The sequence below is a fragment of the Ctenocephalides felis genome, unplaced genomic scaffold (genome assembly GCF_003426905.1).
Source record: "Ctenocephalides felis isolate EL2017-DRISC unplaced genomic scaffold, ASM342690v1 CF-g0.4_SCAFFOLD_01886, whole genome shotgun sequence".
Lineage (NCBI taxonomy): Eukaryota > Metazoa > Arthropoda > Insecta > Siphonaptera > Pulicidae > Ctenocephalides > Ctenocephalides felis.
This window is the reverse complement of record NW_020538040.1, coordinates 132,071,104-132,093,283: the sequence shown is the minus strand read 5'-3', so window position 1 is coordinate 132,093,283 and position 22,180 is coordinate 132,071,104. Positions and strand designations below refer to the sequence as shown.

Below are 22,180 nucleotides of genomic sequence, written 5' to 3'. Positions count from 1 at the left end.
TACAATTATGTTTGAGTTCTTTTGAATAAAAATGAGTCACCGCCGAAACGAATTTTCTTTATTGGATTAATATCGGGAACAATATTAATATTGTTGTCACTGCTTTTGCAAAATAATTGCCAATTTAAAACTCGACTTCTCAAGTTGTGAGTACTTAAATAACGCCTCGGTTAAATTACACTATTTATTGCACAGTTCCAGAAGAATTAAATTTTTGAAAGCAGAGGAAGACTTGGAAACGAATAGAATAACGAGAGGTATAGGCTTTGTGTTTTCACCTTCACTGCGTTTTTTATCAATAATTCAAAATAACGCATTCAAATCAGTTATATCTATAAAGAGTCAATTTTATAACTTTTTTTTCAAAGATAATGATTATTGTTTCACGAAGTTGAAATATTTTTGAGTTTTGTTTCAATTTTTCTTTCCTTTATCTCATTTCTTAAATTCAATGGACTTACTAATTAAATTTTTCTTTAACTTCCCCAAGGAGAACTTTAAGAAAATTCGATTCGCCATTTTTTTTATTTTCTCAACATTTTAAGTCGTCCTGAACTATTTGATACCAAAATTGGAAAAGTATGCATATATGTTTCCACTTTTTAGCAAAAAATCCTTCATCGATTTTGAAAATTTTATAATTCGTTCGAAAGATATCGGTTCGGAATCGTGCTAATTAGTTTTTGGTAAAGATTGGCCGGGCTGTTTCTTCGTAATTAATTGTTGATAAAACTTGTTTAATATCAATGGCATTGATAAATGAAATATAATAATTGATTGAAGTTTTTAATAAAAAGCGAAAACTTTATTTTCGAAATGATTAGTTAAAAATTTTAAATGTTTTTAAATGTCAATTCTTATTGATCAAGTCTTATTTACACATATCTTCAGTAAAAAAGTTCATGCGGCTTGCCTCCAGGTAAAATGAACTTCAGTTTTATTCTCCATATTTTATTCGTTTGTTGAATACGTTTTTTGTTTATTGGTTGTGAACATAGTTTTTTTTCAAGTATATTGTTAATGATTTATTTTTGGTTTAGATTTTAGTATCTAGTATTTAGATTTTTTTCACTTTGTGAATCAATTTTTTTTATTATTTTTTTTTATAATTTGTAATTACAAAAGCACATACAGTCTTAAATGTTTACTTATTATAAACCCCTATTTTGTAATGGTAAATTTTCATCCCGAGTTCAGTCAATAAATATTTTTCACTAAATTTTGATTAAGGTTAAGTATTAAGGGTTGTCCACCCCTAACATATTTTTTTAAATTTTGGGCCAATTTTCTTTATTTTAATTTTTTTAATGTTGAATTGTAAAATACACATAATCTAAAATTTTACTTTCCTACCACAAATCCCTATTTAATAATAGTCAATATATTATACGAATCACTTTTTACCCTGCTTTCAGCCGGTGAATGTTTCTCACCGAATTTTAATTCGGACTTTTCTTGGCTTATGGAAAATCTTAAATTTAACTTAAAAAATAAGGGCCACACGTTCACCCACAATTTTTTTTGAAACATTTTATAGCATGTTTTTCATTCTATATTTTTTGTAATGGTAGTTAAAAATCACACAGTCCAAATTTCATTTCCACTCTCTTACCTTAACTCCTATTTTCCTTACAATAATTTAGTAATATTTATATATATATATATATATATATATATATATATATATATATTTAACAACCTGAAACACTTTTGGTATTGTATGGAATCTAGTTCCGGTAGGTGGATATAGACTTAAAATGTTGTCAAATAATAGATCAGGAAGTTTATATACCACACGATCTCGCAAACTTCATTAAAAATTTATTCCATGAAACCATCTGTCGTGCTTAGTCTTTTGACATAAAATGAGGGTAGGAAAGTAGGGAGCGGTCAACAAAGGTCGCACATTAGATCTATATCGCTCACGGAAATACCATTCATAAAATTGCCTGGAAAGCTGGTAGGGATATTACGTAATTTTTAACAAGACATCGTAACCTATAATCATTGGCCTTTACACCAGGCCATTGAGTTTCCTAATTTTGGCACTATCAGTTATGTCCACAGAACCCTCAGTGCAAAGTTTTGCCTCGTGCACGATTGCATTGTGAAAAATTATTTTAAATTATTTTTCTAACTAATAGTTTAACTCCTCAATTACTAGAAAACTGTTAGTGACATAATGATAAAAATCAACCAACAACACTTGATAATTCTCGAATATAAAGTAAAATTCATAATAGATTACTTTTATAAAGATGTTCTAGGAATCGGCAGCATACAACATCGCACAGTATATGGTTTTCAGACATCTAATTATGGTTCTTTGTCCTATTTTTTTTTTACTTTCGCAGAGAAAAATGAAAAGTTTTTTTTACTTATGCTTTCTTGATTATGTGGTATCATACATGTGCACAGAAGTTAAGTATACGGAACGGTCTAACTTGCTTTCACATGGATACATTACACTCATATTTCTTTACATGTGACATTTTTTTGTTTAAATGAATGTAAAACTAGCTGTAAGTGGAATTCTGTCTTAAGGCAATTAGGGCATCGTGCCTTAAGGCAAATTGCAGGAACTTCCCGTACCAAAAATTATCATTTTTTTAAAAACGATTAATATTTTTGAAAAAATTTTACTTCGCAAAAATAAGATTTTTGAAAACTATAAATTGGACAAAGAATTACTTTTTCTTGAAAAAAAATTTTTTTTTTTAAAAAATAATTTTAAAAAAAATGTTTTCTTTATTAACTTCCCGTAGGGTAAGTTATAGTAATCGCAAAAAAATCGAAAATGAAAATTTTTATATATCTTTACGTTTCAGAGGTTTCTGAACATTTTGGCATACCTTAGAAAAAATGGATGTATGTGTGTGTGTGTGTGTGTGTGTGTGTATGTGTGTGTGTGTGTGTGTATGTATGTATGTATGTGTGTGTATGTATGTGCGGATACAAATTTTCGTCGACGATTTCGGGAACACGGGTCAACCGATTTGAATAATTCAAAAAACATTCGATTCGTATTGATAAGGAGACGTGCTGATTAGTTTTTGGCGAAGGCAGGTCTAGCCGTTCCGAAGATACGGGGCAAAAAGTGCCGAAAACGGTAACTCAGTTTTTGAGAGAACGGAGCGTCCGATTTGAATAATTCAAAAAACATTTCACTTGTATTGACAAGGTTAAGAATCGATAAAATTTTCATGAAGGTAGCTCTAGCGGTTTCGGAGATATGGAGGAAAAAGTAAAAAAATAAGCCATTTGGCGGTCAAAAATGATCATTAGACATATGCTCATCAAATTATCAGATATTTTATAGAGATTTTAACAATAAGTATACATTTTGTTAACATTCCTATGGGTTCCGTACCAATGCTTATGCGTTAGACAGCGACGCGGCGCTTACGCGCTTTATATTTTGCCCCTATGCAGTTAAAGCAGTACGATTGCTTTGAAAAGAAAGTTCAGATCTTCCACAATATGTCAAAATAAAAAAAAAAAATTTTCAAAAAAAAAAAACAAAAAAAAATTAAAAAAAAATTTTTTTTTAAAAAATTTTTTTTCAAAAAAAAGTAATTTTTTGTCCAATTTATAGTTTCTTAAAAATCGTATTTTTTCGAAGTAAATTTTTTTTAAAAATGTCAATCGTTTTTAAAAAAATAATAATTTTTGGTACGGGAAGTTCCAGCAATTTGCCTTAAGGCACGATGCCTTAATTGCCTTAAGACAGAATTCCACTTACAGCTAGTTTTGACATATTTTGGAAGATCTGAACTTATTTTCAAAGCAATCGTACTGCTTTAACTGCATAGAGACAAAATATAAAGCGTAAAGCGCCGCGTCGCTGTCTAACGGATAAACATTGGTACGGAACCCATAGGAATGTAAACAAAATTTATACTTATTGTTAAAATCTCTATAAAATATCTGATAATTTGATGTGCATATGTCTTATGATCATTTTTGACCGCCAAATGACATTTTTTTTTTACTTTTTTTGTTAAATCTCCGAAACCGCTAGACCTGCCCTCATGAAAATTTGATCACTTCTTCATCTTGTCAATACAAGTAAAATGTTTTTTAAATTATTAAAATCGGACGCTCCGTTCTCTTAAAAACTGAGTTACCGTTTTCGGCACTTTTTGCCCCGTATCTTCGGAACGGCTAGACCTGCCTTCGCCAAAAACTAATCAGCACGTCTCCTTATCAATACGAATCGAATGCTTTTTGAATTATTCAAATCGGTTGATCCGTGTTCCCGAAATCGTCAACGAAAATTTGTATCCGCACATACATACACACACGTACATACATACACACACACATACACACACACACACACACACACATACATCCATTTTTTCTAAGGTATGCCAAAATGTTCAGAAACCTCTGAAACGTAAAGATATATAGAAATTTTCATTTTCGATTTTTTTGCGATTACTATAACTTACCCTACGGGAAGTTAATAACGAATAGAAAATGCACGCAATAATTAAAAGGTATATTTTTAGATAAATATACCACAAAAATTGGTGAAGGCCTAGAACTTTAAGTTTGAGACAATTTATATGATACCGACGATCATAAAAAGTAATTTTTGATCAACTCAGAAAGAAAAAAGATCAATTTTGAGCGCATCAAAACCCAGATGAATAAACTCAAGATTCTTCTTGTAAATACAAAAATAGCGATTAGACTGGTTCCTAATTTTAAGGGGGCGTCCATTAATCACATGATCGATTTTTTGAGGATTTTTGGGCCTCCCAAATATCACGTGAATTTTTTTTGAAAATGTTTGGATTTTTTTTAAATTCAGGTAAAAAATAAATACACGTGACTAGACCGTTCAATCTCCCACGCGATATTTCGTGATTTTTTGTCAAACCCCTAAATGCCTCACGCGATTAATAGACGCCCCCTAAGGAATATCTCAATTTCAGAACCAGATTAAGATATATCTGAATTCGGAAGTTTCACTATTTTGACAATATGTTTTATAATCACCTTCGAGATTGATTATCTTATTTATTTAATTTTAATATTAATTGAATTTTCTCTTTACAGTCTGACCCCAACACTGCGTTTCTGCGGGCTGCCAGGGCTGGACACCTGGGCGCAGCTCTCGAGTTTTTGGAGCAGGGCACAGTCACCGACATCAACGCTGCCAATGCGGTAAGTAAAACGGTTTAAAATTGTTTGAAACACTAAAATCCTGTTAATTTTGAGGAAGTGGTTTGATCAATAATCAAAAAGAAAATTTTGACCATCTCTATATTGTTTTGCCAAAATTGGCTTTTAATTTTTTTGACTTATAATGCACTTTCTGTTATATATGCTAAGTTATATTTTATGGCGAAAATAATCATTCGTTAATTAAAAATATGAAAATTATCTATTACAGCAACATTATAATACAATTTTTTCCGAGTTTCATTTTAATTATATCATAAGAATTTTCTTACTTATTCGGGATTCACTGTATTTTATTAAATTGCAATGAGGAAATAGCTTTTTATATAGTATTTATTTATGAGTATAAAGTTCATTGTCGGCTTGCTACAATCTACCCATTTATTTGCGAAGGAAAATAAGAGTTGCATGCATGAGAGCGCTCTGTAAACAAATATACAAGCTTTGAGCGTCTTCAGAATTCTATTCGTGGTAAATAGATTATGATGCGGTCTTTTATTGAGAAGCATTTACTGTAATATGTGCATTCAACGTACTTTGATTGACTTTAGAAATACAGATATGGAAGAATTTTGTTTTCGAGGACGACATGTTCCTTTTGTATATGATCGATGCTTTTGGGGTTCTAAGTTCAAGAAGAGTTTTTGATCCAGATTATATCAAAAACTCCCTTAGCCTGGAAAGTGACGACGATCAAACCAATCAAAATTAAACTAATGGTGTATGGCATCATGCCTTAAGGCATATTGCTGGTACTTCCCGTACCTTAATAAAACATTTGAAGAATATTAAATGTTTTTAAATAGATTATTGTAAATAATGTAGTTTTTATTATTCTTATTTTATGAAAAGTAAATAAACAAAACTTAATCGGATTTAAAATGAAGAACACTGTCTAATAATTATTAAGTATCATATAAACTGAATTGCTAAGTTCAACTTATTTATTTGAAGTATATAAATGATGTTTAAAACTTTAGCTAGAATTTGAATTAAAAGCTGAATTATTTTTCGATATTCAAAACATTTTTTTTTTTCAAATTATAAAAAAATCTTTCCTCAAAAGCAATCGTTTCGTCGATTCAAGCAGAAAGTTTTTAAAATCATTCAAATCAGATGCTTAGTTCTCCCTAATACTGACATTTTTAGCGCTGGACCTGTCTTCGTCAAAAACTGATCAGCAAGTCTCCTCATCAATAGGAATCGAATGTTTTTTTAACCATTCATATCGTATAATCCGTACTTCCGAAATCGTCGACAAAAAATTGTCTCTACACATACACACACACATCAACTTTTTCTGTGGTATGCTAAAATGTTCAGAAACCTCTGAAATATGCAAATAATTTCATTTTTGATTTTTGGCTCATTACTATAACTTACCCCACGGGAAGTTAAATAAGTCAATATTAAAATTTTTTATGGGGATGATAGCAATGAAAATTTCGAAAGTAGTTCAAAAATAAGTATAATGTATGTAAAAAAGTATCTAATAATACATTTTTTTATTAAGAGATTTTGCATATTTGCCGAGACCAGCTACGACCTAGTGGCAAATACGTATGAAAAGCTAGTGACCGATAAGGATTAATAATAATCAGGAAAAACTAATTATAAATATATAATATCAAGGTGTTCTCTGCGCTATTTGGTAAAATGAAGAGATGTTAAAAACTTGATATTTTCTATAGGATTTTATTTTGAACCTTTTGAGATATTAAAACCTAGATTAGATTTCTTTGCAAAGGAGTCATTACGTGAATTTTCTATATTTTCAAAAATTTTGAAATAAAACGAGCAAAACATTATTTCAATATGTGAATCCTGTTATGCTTCAAAGTTCACGCATATTTTTAATATTAATTTAATTTATTTTACAAAACGTCAAGCTACGCTATTTCACATAATCGTATATGTACCCAATAACACAGGCCAACAAAGAAAATGGTGCCAACGATTTTAATGCTGTTTTTAAGTATATTTGGGGCGCTGATTTCAAAAATGACATTGGTTTTTTCTATGAGCTTTAGTTTTCAAGATATGATATATATGATATATAAGGAATAAAAGTACAAAATAGTAATACAATTCAGAATGTTACTTTAATGATATATGCCTACTCGTACATACAAACTTACAAGACCCATTCGGCCTTAGTTGGGACCTTAGTTGACACTGTGAAAAGTTCTTTTCCGTGACGACCTGCAATGGACCTGGTTTCGGCAACTTCTTTCCAAGTTCAAGACTAGACAAAAAATGGTTTGCAGGTTTGAAATCAGCGCAAAAAATACTATAAGAATCAGCTCTAACATTTGATGCACCAAACAAAAAAAAATTGTAGGCCTGTGTAATCGTATGTAGGTACCACTAATTTATTATTTCATTTATTGCTTTTTGATGCACATTTGAGCGTAGGTTATGATCAATTGCAATGTATATTGAACTCTGCTATAGCAGCAGTAATTAATTGGTTCAACGTAAATAGTGATAAAACTTAATTATTTTTTGTGTACAAAAAAAACGATTGTTTGCTAATATCTCTCCGTTTACCTTAGGCGATACAGCTTATAAGTTTATGTTTGAAAGTTATTGACATTTATGTCAATACAAGCCATTATTTTCTGATAAAATGAAATCAGCAATTTATTATTGATTGAAAAAATAGCAATTGCATATTGTTTATACTTTTATTTCTAATTTATGATTACCTTTCTGTTTCCTAAAAGACCAATCATTTGTTTTATAATGGGGTGAGATTGTATGCCTAGGGATAATCTCTTCTCGTGATTTTTGTTTTGAATATTCTTTGTAGCCGGTGTAATATATTATATTATAGGGGACATATTATCAAAATATGAAATCTTAATGTTAAGATATACTCATGATGCTTACAATTAGTTTGATAACATGGATGGTACGCTTATGTGATTTATTACAAGAAATATAATCTATTTATCCATGGATTTAAACTTCATTTAAATTAATTTTGTCAACATTATTATGTATTCACTACAGTTATTTGATTAATATATGGTAATCGCATTAAACAATGCATTTGTGATGCATATCAACTACTTAAACCAGCGGTTTCCAACCTTTTCTTCCTTTTCTAACAATTTAATTTAAAAATACTTAATATAACTGAAATTATGCCAAATAATACACAGTATTATAAAAAATATACATACAAACATAACTATTTATTATAAGAATTTTCTGTTTCACATAAGTAAGATCTCACAAATGGTGATAAAATTTCTAAAGCATTGTTTGTCAAAGTAGGAAAATCGTCTTTTACTGGTAACCAAAACTCAACAATATATTTTCGTCCTGAAACATCTGCTTCAATGTGCTATTACTAGATAAATCAATTATCATTTTCTGCTCTGCTGTTGAATGACCAAAATCATCATGTTTCTCAATGACAAATGGATTTCTAATCCATTCGTATTTGGACGTAATTAGATAAAGTAATGCGAAAATTGGTTTCGTAGACTAGTCATATGACTGATATAATAATAAGATCTTTACTTACTTCTATTTCATCAGTAATACAAGTAATTTTAAAAGTGGGAAACATGTTAAAGTTATAAAGTTATTTGATACTAGCTATACACAGTTCTATTTTTTTCATTAAAGCCGTAATCTTGTCTTTCTGAACAAAAGCACGAATTTGAGATCCTTGCATTGATTTGTTTAAATCGCTAAGTCTTTGAAAAATATCAACTAAATACGCAAATTTTGCGAGGAACTTTGTGTCCTAAAACAAGATTGCTGCGTCTCTTTTGTTATCAGCAAGAAATATAGCAATTTCTTTTTTGAGCTCAAACACTCTTAGAAGTACTTTAAGTATTTTGCTGATTTGTTTTGGACACTTACTCAGCATTTAAAAATAATATTTTTGAAACAACGTCGCGCCCACCTTGGAACGATATGGCGCCCCCCAGGGGGGCGCGCCCCGCAGGTTGGAAATCACTGACTTAAACCTTTGTAGATCGACACCTAAGATACTTGCAATAGGAAATCGCATATCATAATAAACGGATGAATTCTATAATAATAATTATAGATCGCACCAATAATTTTACGTCAAGTGAAATAAGTTATTAATTGAAAAAGGTGTACCGATAAATATTATAATTTACAGGTTGCTTAAAAAGATCAAATTGATTTTTCGAATGTTGTAGTTTATGTTAAGTATCTTATTTCAGAACGGCTTGAACGCTTTGCATCTGGCAGCTAAGGACGGTCATTTGGAAGTAGTGCGTGAATTATTGCGCCGCAATGCCGATCCCGACGCCGCCACCAGGAAGGGAAACACTGCGCTGCACATCGCTTCGCTGGCCGGCCAAGAGGAGGTGGTGCGCGTGCTTGTGCAGGCCGGAGCCTCGGTCAACGTTCAATCTCAGAACGGATTCACACCGCTCTACATGGCGGCGCAGGAGAATCATGACGGATGCGTCAAATATCTATTGGCTAAAGGAGCTAATCAAACACTTGCAACTGAGGTCAGTCGATCGATAATATACTGATTTACCTACGTAACTATTTTGAACTTTCACACTTTTAATTTTTTTCATTGGTAATTGACAGTTACAGTAACATATTAATTCATTCCTATTAACCCATTATGTATCTACATTTGTTTAAAGCCCTAAGTTTTCAAATTTCATTTGTGTTATCCAGACCAATCTTCTATTAAATTTAGCTCATCTTCTTGAATAATTATGAATTACGGAGTTGTTTATATCACATTCAGATACAGAGACAGAAGTGCTAGTTCTAATCTATGAATGAAAGTTACAACATCACGTTTCACTCTATTTTCTACTGGAAGTTAGCCCAGTTTTTTGCGCATTCAACTGATGTTGTCGACTCTTTTCAAAATTGCTCTCATTCTGTTTCTTTCCATTGGCTCTTATTATTATGTTATTTAAATTTTTAACCTATTTTTTGCGTAAAAAATCTTGAACACGCATCGTCTATATCACATATGTATTTTAATAACAACCAAAAAAAGTCCAAATAATTTTTTTGGCGCGAACTGTAGAATTTATTTGTGACTTTGGATGTGTCACTATTGAAATTCAAATTTGATTACTTGGAATTAAACAGTTTTTCAATCAAGAATATGTGTTTAGAGTATTTTTACCACATTGGTTCTCTGAAATAGAAAATTACTTTGAAGTATATACTGATTTTTACATACATTTATAATTGAGAATCAAACTAGCTGTAATTGGAATTCTGTCTTAAGGCAATTAGGGCATCGTGCCTTAAGGCAAATTGCTGGAACTTCCCGTACCAAAAATTATTTTTTTAAAAACGATTAACATTTTTGAAAAAAAAATATTTCGAAAAAACAAGATTTTTGAGAAACTATAAATTGGACAAAAAATTATTTTTTTTGAAAAAATATTTAAAAAAAATTTCTTTATTTTCATGACATGTTTTGGAAGATCAAAGCAATCGTACTGCTTTAACTGCATAGAGACAAAATATAAAGCGCGTAAGCGCCGCGTCGCTCTCTAACGGGTAAACATTGATACGGAACCCATAGGAATGTAAACAAAATTTATACTTATTGTTAAAATTTCTATAAAATATCTGATAATTTGATGTGCATATGTCTAATGATCATTTTTGACCTCCAAATGGCATTTTTTTTTACTTTTTTCGTTAGATCTCCGAAACTGCTAGACCTGCCCTTATGAAAATTTGATCATTTCTTCATCTTGTCAATACAAGTAAAATGTTTTTTGAATTTTTAAAATCGGACGCTCCGTTCTCTTAAAAACTGAGGTACCGTTTTTGGAACTTTTTGCCCCATATCTTCGGAACGGCTAGACCTACCTCCCCCAAAAACTAATCAGCACGTCTCCTTATCAATACGAATCGAATGTTTTTTAAATTATTCAAATTGCTTCATCCGTGTTCCCGAAATCATCGACGAAAATTTGTATCCGCACACACATACATACACGCACACACACACACACATACATCCATTTTTTCCAAGGTATGCCAGAATATTCAGAAACCTCTGAAACGTAAAGATATATCAAAATTTTTATTTTCGATTTTTTTGCGATTACTATAACTTACCCTACAGGAAGTTAATAAAATATATTAGCATATTACATGGCATCGTGCCTTATGGCAAATTGCTGGAACTTTCCGTACCGAAAGTTGAATTTTTTAAAAAAGATTTAAAATATTTTTAAAACTATAAAAAATAGATCTTTGAGAAGTTTGAAATTATTGAAAAATAGACTTACAAAATTTGTTTTTTTTTTATCTTTTGAAATATTTTGGAAATTTTAAACTTTTTCAAAGCAATTTCGTCAGCTGCGTAGTGATGAATATTGAAGCGCGTAAGCGCCGCGTTGCAATCTAGCGTATAAACGTTGGTACGTACCCCATAGAAATATAAATAAAATTTATTATTAAAATTTCCATATGCTTCGCATTGCAAGTGTTCAGTGTTTATTTGTAAATAGCAAATATTGTGATTTAATAGCGGTTATATTGTTTTAACCAATAATACTCAACTATTATAACTGGTCTTTTTTTTAAAAAAAGAATCGACTTTGAAATTAGTTTTGAAAAATTTAAACATTTAAACCAAACATTTTAAAATAGTGAAAATGATTCTGATTTAACACATCACATACAAACAAAAGAATTTATTATAATATTGTAATTTGATATTTAACGTGTTTTTGGTCTTTTTTGCACATACATTTGATTTTGATAAAAAGTACTCAAAGTTCGATATTTGATATATACTTTAGTCACAAATCGATACTATTTTATAATTGTTGAGTATTTTTCTTTTTGATATAAATTACCCGATACTAAATTCATAAATAAATACTTCGATCTATCTTTTCGTCACTCGATTCGATCTTTTCTATCCGTCACAAAACGATACTATTTTATAATTATTGAGTATTTTTCTATTTGATATAAATTAGCCGATAATAAATTCATAAATGAATACTTTCGTCACAAAATGATACTATTTTATTATTATTGAGTTTTTTTTTATGAAAATCGAATTTGAAATTAGTATCGAAAAATTATTGTTTTAAACTTGTAAAAATATTGAAAATGATGCTGATTTAACAGCATCAAATACAGGCAATAGAATTTATCATAATATTGTAATACGATCTTTAGTGAGTTTTGGGTCTTTCTTGTACTTATGTTTGATTTTGATGAAAAGTACTCAATATTCGATACTGAGTAGTATCATTTTTTTGCCACGATTCTTTTTTTAGTACTCAGTATCGATACTTTGCCTCGATACTTCTAACACTAATATGTTGGACTTCTGTTCTGCTTCGGCTTGTGCGCGGAATTACGAAAATCACAGATATAAATGCATGGGACTGAAAGTGTTCTAAAATTGTACATGAATATATATGTGTATAAATAACTAAACAAAAAGATGACTCCAGAACGAAGGTTTAGTCATTACTACATGACACTGCACTCGCTCGGCATGATTCGAAAATTGCGATCGGATGGGAAGTCTGTGTCCGAGTTCGAGAGAACTATATAAAATACATACTAATAATAAAGTGAACGACAATAAGGCGAGATTGTTCATGTTTCGGGTTAAAAAAATTTAGTGTTGGATATTTACTGCTGTTTTCTTAATGACGGATTCCAACCAATATTTGTTATCGCTGCTTTTCCATGGCTTGTTGTTAGTATTTCCACTGAACGTATCTCTATATTTTTGATATTATACTGATATTTACCAATTGGTTAAAAATTATTATGTTTTTTACTAATACTACAGTCTTAACTCAGTTTACGTCAGTAATATTGAAACTGCACTTGAAGAAACTCGAATTTAACGTATGCAAATCGTAGCGCCTTCTACGGAAACCGGCTTTCGCGTTTTTTGAAAATCGCGCTATAGGCAGGAATAAGCGCTAAATTAAAGAAAATGTTAATGCTTTATATTTTCAATCCCATAAATGATTTTTCGTAGATGTCATACATAATCTTGATTTAAAACTAGGACGAATACATATTTTGTTAACACATTCATTCAAATGTTTCAGTGGTAAGATCTTGGGTGGAACCCCGATTTAAGATATTTGAGATTCACTACGGGGTTTGAAACAAATAATTAACTATTCTTGCCGAACTTAAAACGCAACATACGCAAATACAGTGGTACCCCGACTTACGAGTGTTTCAAGATGCGAGCCGCCAACGAATCGATTCTCGAACTTTGAGCGAGCAACAGCTTTCTAGAAAAATGTCAATGACAAAATGAAAATATGAAAATTTTCGTTGGTTGTAATCAGTGGTGTTGTCGAGCCGGAACACACCGGAACGTCGTTCCGGCAAAAAAATTGAAAAAGTAAAACCGCTACATACAGAAAATGATTTGATAAGTGAATTTTATAATTTATGATTTAGCTGATTTTTATTAAACGTTCCTATTATTGTAATAAACCTACATATATATGCACAAAATGGTTTTTGTAATGATTTTGGTTTCTTTCCTTTTCGAACGGAACCGGAACAAACATGAGAACCGGTTTTTAAACCGTTTTTTTAATTTTAGCCTTCCGGTAAAAAAATATTAGCACAACACCACTGTTTGTAATAATGAGTTTTCCTATAATAGACATATATTGACTATTTTATAATAGTAAATTATTTTATAGTTACTTCTTTCAATTATATATAAATCCTTTCGACTCGGATGCCGCCGCTTCGGCGGCAAAATTCATATAAATCTCGGAATTCGCGAGTGGAAAGGGTTAATATTACGTCTGTTGTAAGATTTACCCACGCGAATAAATCTAGGTTTATTTCAACGTTTGAATTTTCAACTGTACTTTAATAGTGGCTGTACAGTTATGTGTTGAGTTCGCGTTTTTTGCTTTTTGTATTTTGTCAAAATATTATTTACTTTTATAACTATGGGTCCAAAGAAAAGGGCCATGTCTATTACATTAAGGGGCACAACTAGTGTAACCGCCCAAAAAAAGGTGATTTTTGGGAATTTATATTAAAAAAACTACTTTATCAATCATTTCAAAATTTTAGGAATATATTTATACATGTCTTAAGAATACATAGTAAAATTTTTGAAGAAAAAAATTAAATATTTTTTAAGTTATCGTCGATCTCTAACGGCGCGACAAAAAAAGACCCTTCACTGCTGTAATGATTCCGGCTTTCTACGTGGATGAAATTTAAAAAAAAAAATTTGTTAAACTAGATATTATTGTCTGTAAATTGAACTACGATAAAGAACAAAAATCAAAAATTGGCAAAATGGCGGCGTTTTTTTTAAAAAAAAGTCGAATTTTACCCAAAATTTTGGTCGCTTTTGGACTCAAAATTCGAGTTTTGATCCGATCAAAAAATCGAATCCGTTCATTTTACGGAGAACTATATATATAGAATATGTAAAAAAATTGATAGTGATCGGATCATTTGTTTTTGAGTAATCGCTGCAGCAAATTCGGAAAATGCTGTTTCGAGAAAAACGCGTTTAAAGATTAAATGATCGTTATACTATATACTATATATACACTTTAAATGGCTGTAACTCAAACTATTTAAGATAGCGATTTAAAATTTTGGAATGTTATTTGGTATGACCTATCAAAATATGGAAAAATTGAAAATATGAGGATGGCGAGGACGTAAGATTGTAACACATCATACCATCATATATAAGGTTGTCAAATATCTCCCTTCCGCTTTTTTGCTCTTTATTCAATGCTTTATAAAAAGTGTTACAGTGATCGGATTTAATTCAAATGTGCGCCGTTTTGTTCGATAATCTGTTTCCATCTAGACGGCAACTTCATAATACTTCCCTCGTAGAAGCCCCCCTCCTTATTTGCGAAGAACTCGGACAGCCACTTTTCACAAGCCTCTTTTGAGTTCAACTTTACACCACCAAGGGCATTCGCCATGGACAGGAACAGGTATTAATCACTTGGCGCTATGTCCGGGCTATATGGTGGATGCGATAAAACCTCGCATCCGAGCTCCCGTAGCTTCTGACGAGTCATCAACGAAGTGTGTGGTCTGGCGTTGTCCTGGTGGAACACTACACCCTTCCTGTTGGCCAATTCTGGACGCTTCTGGTCGATCGCCTGCTTCAAGCGGTCCAGTTGTTCGCAGTAGATGGTATAATTAGGCGTCTGGCCATATGGGAGCAGCTCATAGTGGATGATTCCCTTCCAATCCCACTAAACACACAGCAAAACCTTCCTGGCCGTCAATCCCGGCTTTGTGAGCTTTTAGAGCTTGTAGATAAAAATCACTCCCAAAAGATATACATGACTAACATCTTTCCTCAGAATTATAAAGAAGACAGAAAAAAACAACTAGTGGAACATGGCATCGTGCCTTAAGGCAAATTATTGGAACTTTCTGTGCCAAAAAATGAAAATTTATAAAAAAAGCTTTAAAATTCTTTGAAAATGTTAAAAAATAGATTTTGAGAATTTGACATTAGATTTTATAAAAATTCGAAATTTTTTTATAATTTGAAGGTTTTTTTAAAGCAATCGCACTTCGTTAGCTGCGTTGTCTAACGGATAAAGACTTGTACGGTACTCATAGAATTTTAAACAAAATCCGTGCTTATTATTAAAATCTCTCGCCAAAAACTAATCAGCATGTCTCCTTATCAATAGGAATCAAATGTTTTTTAATTACCCACCAATCGTTTGACCCGCGTTCCCCAAATCGTCGACGAAAATTTGTATCCGCACAAACACATACACACATCCATTTTTTCTGAGGTATGCTAAAATGTTCAGAAACTTCTAAAACGTGAAGATATAGAAAATTTTCATTTTCGATGTTTTGTCGATCACTATAACTTGCTATACCGGAAGTTAATTAATCGAAAGTAATTTTATTTTTAATATGTAAATGACTTAACAAACCCACAGTGCTGGAACGAATGAATAACATCTCAATATTTTTATATGGGGAAAATTGCTTCGAGATACGAGTGATACTACATATGATCGTGGTTACGGAACGAAACTCGTATGTCGGATACCACTGTGCATATTTTTTTTGCTGTGCTATGCTAACGTGAAAGATTTTAAATATAGTCATTTTAAGTTTTATTATTATTACAGTATTGTTTTTTTTTGCAGGATGGTTTTACGCCTTTGGCTGTTGCCATGCAACAAGGACACGACCGCGTAGTTGCGGTCTTACTCGAGAACGACTCACGTGGCAAAGTGCGTTTGCCGGCTCTGCATATCGCTGCAAAAAAAGACGACGTTAAGGCAGCTGTATTATTATTAGAGGCAAGTTATTCTAGAATCGAATTACTTTGTTTGTTAAGTAACCGATATAAAATACATTGAATTTGAAAGGGAAGAAAGAAAAGAGAATTATGATCCGGGGCAACAGGATTGATTGTGACTAGCATGAAAAAAAAATTATCCCGTGCAGTTTGAAAATAATATAAGTAAAACGTAGAGCTTTTGGTCAAACAGTAATCGATTATTGCGTTTAATTTGTAGTACATTTTACATTTTGAAATTAATTTATTAAAAGGAGGCCATTATACAATAACTATACAATAATCCTTGACCATTTTCCATTTCATCTGAATGAAGTGTGTCTTTTATTACTTCACCAAAAACCATGTGTTTTACCAGTCTTCTTTACACTTTCGAAAGAAAAAATTGTAAACACAATTTATTCAGTATTTAGACATCAACAACTTTGTACTAAAATGTAACTCAAAACTAATTATATAGTTTTAAATGTTCCAATTCTTAATAGCTTGGTTGAATATTGCGTAATAGTGTAGTGTATTTATGTATAATTAATTTTCAGTGAGTATTAATTTTCTATGCTAAGCGCTGTAGAGTTACATCGAATGCTTGCCGAAGCTTATGGTAACCATGCTCCATCAGAAGCAACATGAAAGATGGTTTTTTTTACCCGAAATAATGATTTGGTTGTGTGAAATGAAGAACGTAGAAAACCACTAAATAAGTTTGGAGGCGCAAGCAATATTGGTGTTTCACTTATAAACAAATAGCAGAAAGGTTAAATGTTGCAAATACAACTTTTTCTGACCGTTTGTTTAAAAGCTATAGAAAAAATTAAAAACTCTGTAAAATAGGTGCCCCGTGAGTTGCGAATGAAAGGCAGGTAGAAACCGAAAAGCACTTGTGAAATTTTGTTTCAAAGGCACAAAAGAAAATCAATTTTGTATTGATAATAAATTGATGTAAATTGATCTATTTTAAAAATCCCAAACGAAAAAAGTCATGGACAAATTCAACATCGACTGCTTAACCAGATCAATTCGGCAAGAAGACAATGCATATGACCAAAGTGGCGTGGTGTATTGCGAGTTTCTAAAATCTAGCGGAACCGTTAATACTAATTGCTTCCGACAACAAATGATCCTTGCATTTGTTTGAATTTGAACCTTTCATTGATCGAAAAATGACCAGAATTATTCAGAAAACAAGGCATGGTAATTTTGCTGCATGAAAATGCACCTGCACGCAAAAAAGCAGTTAAAACAGGATATAACCAAAAAACTTGAGCTGCTACTCCACCCGCCATATTCACTAGACTTCTTCCTACTACCATTTATTTTCATCGATAGGAAACGCATTACCTGAGCAGCACTTCGATTCTTATGAGGAATTCGAAAATTGAGTGTCTGATTGGTTTGCTTCAAAAGAAAAACAATTTGTTTGTTTCTACAAATTGACTGAATTATGACTGATTAGTTTAATATGTGGGATAATTAGCATTTTATTTTCGCAAAAAACGCTCACTTCATACTGCCATATCTGTATATATACATATCTCAACATCAAAAATAATGATTATATATATTAACTAAGTCTAATAATAATAGCGCATAGTATGAATAAAAAACATAAACTTCTTTTAAAAAATTATTTTACATCTATATGTTTTGGCTATAATCCTAGCCTTCATTTAATGGCAACTAAAAATAAAATTTAAAATGTAAAACAATTGAATTGGAAAAAATTACAAAGAGTAAAAAGTACTTACAATTAGTTAATTTTAGTGTTAAAACAGAAACTTCAATAATCCGGAGATGGTAATCCACTACACTATGTAATATAAATATTAAACTTGAAATTAAACAATATTTCAAAAAATACTAACTTCAAAAATCGCAATAGATATGTGCAATATATGTTTTTTCCGTAAACTGGTTGAAGACATAAAGGAGAAATGAGTTTTTAAAAAATAGTTTTAACCATATCCTACGAATGTGTGAACTAATTTCGAATACTTTGCGCACATTTTTTATTGTTTTGTGAGAAATTTGTAAATACTATCTAAACTAGCTGTAAGTGGAATTCTGTCTTGAGGCAATTATGGCATCGTGCCTTGAGGCAAATTGCTGGAACTTCCCGCACCGTAACGAAATGTTCGAGGAATATTGAATGTTTTCAAATAGATTATTATAAATATAGTAACATTGTCTAATATTTATAAGAATTATATAAACCGAATTGCAGAGTTGAAATTATTTCTAAAGTATAGTAGAACTATAGTCAGAATTAAAAATAAAATCTGAAATATTTTCGATATACAAAATACTAAAAAAAAAAAAAAAAAAAAAAAAAAAAAAAAAAAAAAAAAAAAAAATTGGAACAAAATTTTTTTTTCCAAAATCAATTATTTTGTTAAGACAAGCAGAAAGTTCTTTGAATCATTTAAATCGGACGCTTAGTTCTCTCAAAAACTGCCATTTTTTACATATTTAGCTCCGTATCTTCGAAATGGCTGGGCCTGCCTTTGCCAAAAACTAATAACACTTCTCCCAATCATTACTAATTGAATGTTTTTTAGATCATTCAAATCGGATACTCCGTTCGCTCAAAAATTTGATTTCTATTTTTTGCACTCTTTGCTCCGTATCTCCGAAACGGCTGGACCTGCCTTTGCCAAAAACTAATCAGCTCTTTTCCCAATCAATAGGAATCGAATGTTTTTTGAACCATTCAAATCGGTTGATCCGTGCGCCCTAAAACGTGACTGGAAATTTGTATCCACACATACATACACACACACACACACACACACACACACACACACACACATCCATTTTTTCTGAGGTATGCCAAAACGTTCAGAAACCTTCAAAACGTCGAGAAATGTAAAAATTTTCAATTCCGATTTTCGGCCCATTACAATAACTTACCCTACGGGAAGTTAATAAAAGAGATTTAAGTGAGACTCACAGACTGTTGAGTTCATTGCGCTTATTTATTGTTATTGTTGTTATAACTATAATATATATATATATATATATATATATATATATATATATACATATATATATATATATATATATTGTGGAGTTTCGAACAAGAATCCAAAAATAATAAAAAATAAAAAAACAAGAAAAGTTTTTAATAAACAATTTCTTTATTTAATTATTTGTTTACTGTCGACGTTTTGGAACTAGGTACGTTCCATCTTCAGGACATCTGTCAAGAAACATGATCTTGATGAGATTTTAGCAAACAATATGTTTAGGAAAAGAAAAATAGATTTTTCTTAAATAATGAATTAATTGCAAAAAAAAAATATAATAATGTACAGAAATATGATAATATGTTCAAAATGAAAATGATAAAAATAAATGAGTGGATTATCAGAACAGGATATTAAACATAATAGACTTTTCTTGTTTTTTTATTTTTTATTATTTTTGGATTCTTGTTCGAAACTCTACAAAATATACACAAATCCAAGATTCTACCATTCAATATATATATATATATATATATATATATATAAAAACAAAGATTCAAAAAATCAAACCGAACTGAAAATAAACAAAAAAAATTGTTCTGTGGACGCAAATCATAAATTAAATGTATTATTGTTATTATATTTACATTATATTTGGACTATATAATCTTTTAAAAGCAAAGCAGGCCATAATTATTGATTTTTGTTCAATTGATTTTTCAGAATGAACATAATCCTGATGTAACATCGAAAAGTGGTTTCACTCCATTACATATTGCAGCGCATTATGGAAATGACAATATCGCAAATCTTCTGTATGAGAAGGGCGCAGATGTCAACTTCTCCGCCAAACATAATATAACTCCATTGCACGTCGCTTCTAAATGGGGTGAGGAGATTTTTTCTGTTTTCATATTACATATTTTTTATATCTTTCCTCGAAACTATTATTTCATAAAAGTACATATTTTTTATATCTGTGTTAAACCATTCGACATATACTAATAATTATTGGGCAATTGCTTTGATTTTATTTTCGTTTGAAGTAGATATTTTTCACCTTCTCATTTAATAGTTCCGATATTGGTTTAATACAGTCAACTGATTCTTATGTCAACTCGGATTATTGGAGTTGTATTACAAATTTGTGATTGGTAATCCATCGTCATTAAAATACTTTTCTTCAATTTTTGTTGAAGACATTCCGCTATACTTATCATTTCATTGTTTGATTTTGTGTTACAGGTAAGATAAATATGGTATCGTTGCTGATTTCAAAAGGAGCAAATATTGAGAGTAAAACCCGCGACGGTTTAACACCTCTTCATTGCGCAGCCAGATCAGGTCATGATCAAGTAGTGGATATGTTACTTGAAAATGGAGCCCCGATACAATCGAAGACTAAGGTATGCTTTATTTACGAAAAACCGATTTGATCGATCTATTTTATTAAATATTAAATTATCTCGAAACGAAATACAAACTTTCATATCTAAATCCGCCCAAGCGTCTGGTGAAAATGCCATAATAGGCGTAATAATGTTCTTTAATTGTATCATATCGCGAGGAGCTGGCAATGACCAGTTACTTTTTCGCACAATGTATTTGTCTAAAATATCAGCTTATCATATTTTATATAGGCTGCTATAATAAATACAAAAAAATGTTTCATTTTATTTTAGAATGGCTTGGCGCCGCTACATATGGCAGCTCAAGGCGAGCACGTGGACGCAGCTCGTATACTTCTTTACCACCAGGCGGCCGTCGACGATGTTACTGTGGATTACCTGACCGCCTTACATGTGGCCGCGCATTGTGGTCACGTGCGTGTCGCCAAGTTGTTATTAGATCGAAATGCAAATGCCAATGCTAGGGCCCTTAATGGTTTTACGCCTCTGCATATAGCCTGTAAAAAGAATCGAATTAAAGTCGTAGAAGTATTGCTGAAACATGGTGCAAGTAAGTCAATTGTGTTTTGAAGTTTTTAAATAATACTACCAAGGTTTCGACATTTAGCACACCTGGTTAGGCTGAATTTATACAATCGTTTCGTTTTCTTTAAAAGCAAATGATGATGAAAGAAAACTGACAACGCAATCTATGTTAGTTGTTATACATGTGCAATTTTGCAATCACAAAATCGGATGTTCAAATTATTTTTACAGGCATAAGCGCAACGACAGAAAGTGGTTTGACTCCCCTCCACGTTGCTAGTTTCATGGGGTGCATGAACATCGTTATATTTTTATTACAAAACGAAGCGAGCCCCGATGTGCCAACTGTTCGCGGAGAAACTCCTCTTCATTTAGCTGCTCGAGCTAACCAGACGGACATCATACGCATATTATTGCGTAACGGAGCTATCGTGGATGCGAAAGCTAGGGAGGAGCAGACGCCGCTTCACGTTGCTTCACGTTTGGGAAATGTGGACATAGTCACGCTGCTGTTGCAGCATGGCGCTAACATAGATGCGACAACTAAAGATCTTTATACTCCGCTGCATATTGCGGCTAAAGAGGGGCAGGAAGAAGTGACTAATACTTTAATCGAAAACGGTGCTTCTTTGAATGCGACTACAAAAAAAGGTACTTGAATTAAATAATATTATTAGACACGATACTGTCTCTATATTTTATTATATTTTGATTTTCCAGTATCTTTCAAGTACAATACTTTTCAATCTTTTGGAATTAAACTTTTTTCCCTA

General features: G+C 31.4%; 1 protein-coding gene across 1 annotated transcript in view; it reads left to right on the top strand.

The window, feature by feature from the left end:
- LOC113378780 (ankyrin-3-like) overlaps positions 1-22,180 on the top strand; it is a 56,178-nt gene that overhangs the window by 24,775 nt on the left and 9,223 nt on the right. The window contains exons 3-9 of the mRNA XM_026619375.1: positions 5,068-5,175; positions 9,405-9,701; positions 16,356-16,511; positions 20,197-20,362; positions 20,719-20,879; positions 21,156-21,432; positions 21,639-22,058. Of these exons, the coding sequence (XP_026475160.1) occupies positions 5,068-5,175; positions 9,405-9,701; positions 16,356-16,511; positions 20,197-20,362; positions 20,719-20,879; positions 21,156-21,432; positions 21,639-22,058 (1,585 nt within the window). The remainder of the gene's footprint in view (positions 1-5,067; positions 5,176-9,404; positions 9,702-16,355; positions 16,512-20,196; positions 20,363-20,718; positions 20,880-21,155; positions 21,433-21,638; positions 22,059-22,180) is intronic.